The sequence below is a fragment of the Ixodes scapularis genome, unplaced genomic scaffold, assembly GCF_016920785.2.
Source record: "Ixodes scapularis isolate PalLabHiFi unplaced genomic scaffold, ASM1692078v2 PGA_scaffold8__174_contigs__length_109621045, whole genome shotgun sequence".
Lineage (NCBI taxonomy): Eukaryota > Metazoa > Arthropoda > Arachnida > Ixodida > Ixodidae > Ixodes > Ixodes scapularis.
The window spans coordinates 40291429-40295489 of NW_024609883.1; the positions used below are offsets into that span (position 1 = coordinate 40291429).

At 44.6% G+C, this 4061-nt stretch overlaps 1 protein-coding gene across 1 annotated transcript; it reads right to left on the reverse strand.

Moving 5' to 3' along the window:
• Positions 1-375: 375 nt before the first annotated feature.
• On the reverse strand, positions 376-3160 carry LOC120847590. Its single transcript, XM_040219419.1, has 3 exons — positions 3020-3160; positions 1751-1992; positions 376-526 (listed from the first exon to the last, which is right to left on the reverse strand). The coding sequence occupies exons 1-3, from the start codon at positions 3158-3160 to the stop codon at positions 376-378; spliced, it is 534 nt and encodes a 177-aa protein (XP_040075353.1).
• Between the last annotated feature and the right edge of the window lie 901 nt (positions 3161-4061).

Consider the following 4061-nt stretch of genomic DNA (forward strand, 5'->3'; position numbering starts at 1 on the left):
ATAGCCTTTCAGAAAGGTGACTTGGTTATTCAACAGCAACCTGACTCGCACAAAATAAGACAACCGATTCTAGTGAAGCCGACACTTCATTTGTCAACTGCCATGTTGTATCTTTCTGCAGACTGGTACAATAATGTGAGACAACGGGTTAAATATTACTGTAGGGTAACCTGCACTAACACCTAAATGCACACACAAAAAAAAACTTTGAAAGGACAGGCCTATGGTCAATATGTTGACTCAATAAACACGCTAGTAAGTGATTGTCCCCTTATATATATTAAAAAAAAACGTCTGTTTATTTGCGGATGACCACGAATGACTTCACCCCGCTGCTTTAATCCGATGATACCGTCAATATACGTAAAAAATTAGTTAATAATAAACGATGGTTGTCACCGGTGCAGCTGCAAAACTTACGGTGAATTCGTCCTTCTCGAAAGGTAGGTTCAGCACAAGGTCAATGTCAAACTCGTCTGCCTTTTTGATCCGCAGCCCGTCATAGTAGCTTCCGGAGAATTCGAGCCTGGGAAGCAGCAGATAGAAATATGAGTCCTTACGAATGGTTGTGTGCTCTCAATCAATGGTTCCCACTTGATTTTAGTCCTTTGACAGTTGTCGCCGTACATGAGGTGGTGATTTCATATTTGAAATTCCCCGCCATACCATGTGCAACCCGACAGGTGTACGGTGTTAAAAAGAAATTGGTTTGCTTTGTATGTTTATACAGCCTTGATGGAGATACGCCACGACGGGTAATCGGTCTCTTAGCTGTAGATGAGAAATTTAGCCAGTGGAGTACAACCGCTAACCTTGGATTTTTAACGTGCATCACGCACTAGTGATTACATGAACGTGTGCCGGTACGAAACTCATTCAGATCGAAACGGGCGGGGGCGGTGGGGAATCGAACCCAGGAGGTTCCCAGCGCAAGTTTTCACTTCACACTCCGAGGTGAGACGCGTTATCCCACTTGATCCCCTCGTACGGTGTTTTGCTTTGCTGTGGCTATTTATATTTTCAAAGCAAGATAATTCGCGCACCTGATACGCCCGGAATTGTCGCTTCTCATGTCAACTGTTGGGACGATAGTGGCAATCGGAGCGTTGGCTATTTAGGTTAAGATTTTTTCACACTATTCAAAAATAAGTTCGGATGATGGGAGATTATCAGCCGATGAAGAAGCTTTGTAAAGTACCTTCGGTTCAGAATCGAAGATCCCCGGAGGGTCGCAGACGCTGGCATGTCAAAGTGAAATCGAATGAAAGAAAGGCGACATTTCCTCCTCAATATTCGCATTTGATGCTTCTCAACAGGAACAGCTTGCAAGTGCTGTTTGTGCTCCCATTAAATAAGATATGAAAAAATCCTGCACATTGATTCTTTCTTGGTCCTCCCTTTGAAAAACAAAACCCGAAAAAAAAAAACATCTTGCGGAAAAGAATTGCGAAAGGAATTTAAGAAAAAAAAAAGTTAAAAGGTCCTCAATAACGCACGCAACGTTTTCAAGGGCATGGGAACCAGAGTGTTCCCTATTTAAGGACAAACAGTTTTATGAAGACTAGCGTATTGAGACGAAGGAAAGAAGTTCTATCCTTCTCTTCTAAAAAGAAAGCTTCTGCCTTCTCAACACGAGAAAGCAGACACTTATTTTTGCATCTTTTAGGTTGCAAAGGAGGAGGCTTTGATTATCAAATTGCCTAGTTCCACCGTCTACCTAAAGCCCACTAAAGAAGGGCAATTTCCTCACCTCTTGAAAAGCAGATGGAAGAGAGGATCCTTCCGCTTCATCTGAACTAAGATGTCGTCCAACAGGCTGTTCAGAATGGTAACATTGGTGGCGGTGACTTCGCTGTTCAGCTTGAGCGACGCACAGATCGACTGAAGCTGAGGCTTCAGCTTGGCGTTCAGATCTCTCTCAGCGTGGTCGAATGGCAGAGATAAACTTACTGTTAGCGGTCTACCAGAATTGGGTTCGTTTTCTCTGGTTCCCTGCACAGTGACATAGCAGAGACACTTTCAGCGCACTTCAAATTGAGGCGGCCATCCTGCCCTTGGCGCACCAGACATCCGAAATTGGCCACGGTAAACCTAGAGCCACTGAATGATCCAAGAGTAGAAGAACCTCATATGCTTCGGTTCGGAACGGCGGAGCAGTGCTTGAATATCGACGGCTACGGTGTGGTGGCACTCTGCAATCAGATTGAGTAGGGCAGACAAACCATAAATAGCCTTCTTCTTTTTTGTCCGATCGCCTTCCGAGTTTCGTCGAACTGTATAAATGTACTGTACCTCACCACGTTTTCAGAGTTCTAGTACGCGCACGTTTTTTTATTTCTCGCTTAGTTCCTCTAGAGCGCCGAGGCGCCCAGCCACGGCCGATGTCGTGCGGAACTCGGAGAACATTCACTGGCTCTAGGGGAAGTCACGTGAGGGACGAAAAATCCGCATGTTAGAAAGTGAAGCAAACAGAGTTTTCTGAAGAAGCAAAATGTAAAGGGCGAAGCAGTTGGGTGGTGTGAACCGTGAACACCTGCTCCAAAGCGGCATGCGCTAATGGCTCGCACGCAGCCTATTTCAAAGGAACTTTCAATGTATAGACAAAAATGAGTACTGTTACTTCAAAAACCACGAGCTAATGGCTCGTGGTTTTCGAAGTACTAGCACTCCCGTTGCGTGAAACATCAAGAGAATAGTTGGGTTAACCACAAGCATGGCTTTCCCAGCTATGTTGGTACAAACTTACCCAAGTTCTTTTCCAACCTCTAAAATATTAGTCGAAGGCATTTAGGTTTGCTGTAAACGTGTTATATTTATGTTTATACTGTACCATAGGCGAAGATCTGTCCACACAAATTTTCACCCGAGTTTTCTTCTTTGCAAGTGTCATGCCAAGCGGGCATGACGACGAATTGCCTGCCGTTACGCGATTACATATGTCGATATCGCACGGAGCAGTCGGTTCGTCAGTCAACTTATCAATTTTCTTCGCAGCTTCCGATCGATTTTCATTCGTCACCGGCGGAACGTTCTGGATTTCTATGTTGTGGTTTAGAGAGTATTGCTTGCAGCGGTAGCCGACTTTCATTCGGTTTAGCTTGTTTTTTTGAGGTTGCACATTCTTCGCGAAGATGAGCGTTTTCGGTTCCCAAACTATCATGTTCTTTTTTTCTTTTTTCTTCTCAACCCGTATTTTCTGAAAAAAAACTTGGTTGAAACTTTCGAGACTGACCTTTATCACTCCGAGTTCTTTTCACATTTCTCTCTCGAAAGCACAACGAAAGCCTCTTAGTTCTTGCCATAACTCTGTTTTAATGTTTTCACAGAATTTAGCGAAGTCTGCTGTCATTGTACAACTTACTAAACAAGAGCGCAGAAGAGCAAAACACTAAGTGGCAGCAGCGTCCGCGCTACAAGAGAGAAACGGATATGCGATAAAACGATTTGTTCCCAACCTGTAAACAGGAGAACGGCGTGAGTTTCCTGCAACTTTTCGCTGCCGCCGCTGACAAAGAAAGTGTCGCCTCTCGAAGGCTCCCTTCAGCTGCTTGTGGTGCTGACATTTTTCTGCCAGCCTGTCTTGGTTTAATCCATGGCAGCTTATCCCAAAAAGCTGACGGTTCGTTCGGGACAGGATCGTAGATGAGTCTGTAAACAGGAGTACGGGAGTCTTCTGCAACCTTCCGCTGCCGCCGCTGCCAAAGAAATCTTGTATCTAATCATGCCCAGTAAGCTTTTAGTGTAAAATGTGCAGTCCATTGTGCACACTGCTTCATCAAGTGGTGTCCAACATCTACCTGCCGCTAACCTTCCTAAATATATCATGACAGAGCGCCAAGAAGCCGTCACCAAATTTAGAGGTCAGATGCGAGGCATTGGCTGATCACCGTGCGACAACTTAAGGAAATGTATGCTGTAAAGACGAAAAAAATTCAGTGAAAAGCCAATCACGTGCATGGAGTAGTGCTTATTGCTTCAAAAGTACGAGCTCGAAAAGGAACCTCACAGATCTCGACTCATAGGCAGCGCAATAAAGAATAAAACTGTACTTACGTCGCTCC

Coding starts and splice junctions, on each gene's coding strand:
- LOC120847590 (XM_040219419.1), bottom strand. CDS start 3,160: ATGATAGTTTGGGAACCGAAAACGCTCATCTTCGCGAAGAATGTGCAA. Junction 1,993..3,019: donor AAATCCAGAACGTTCCGCCG/GTGACGAATGAA, acceptor GTCACTGTGCAG/GGAACCAGAGAAAACGAACC. Junction 527..1,750: donor TTCCATCTGCTTTTCAAGAG/GTGAGGAAATTG, acceptor GCTGCTTCCCAG/GCTCGAATTCTCCGGAAGCT.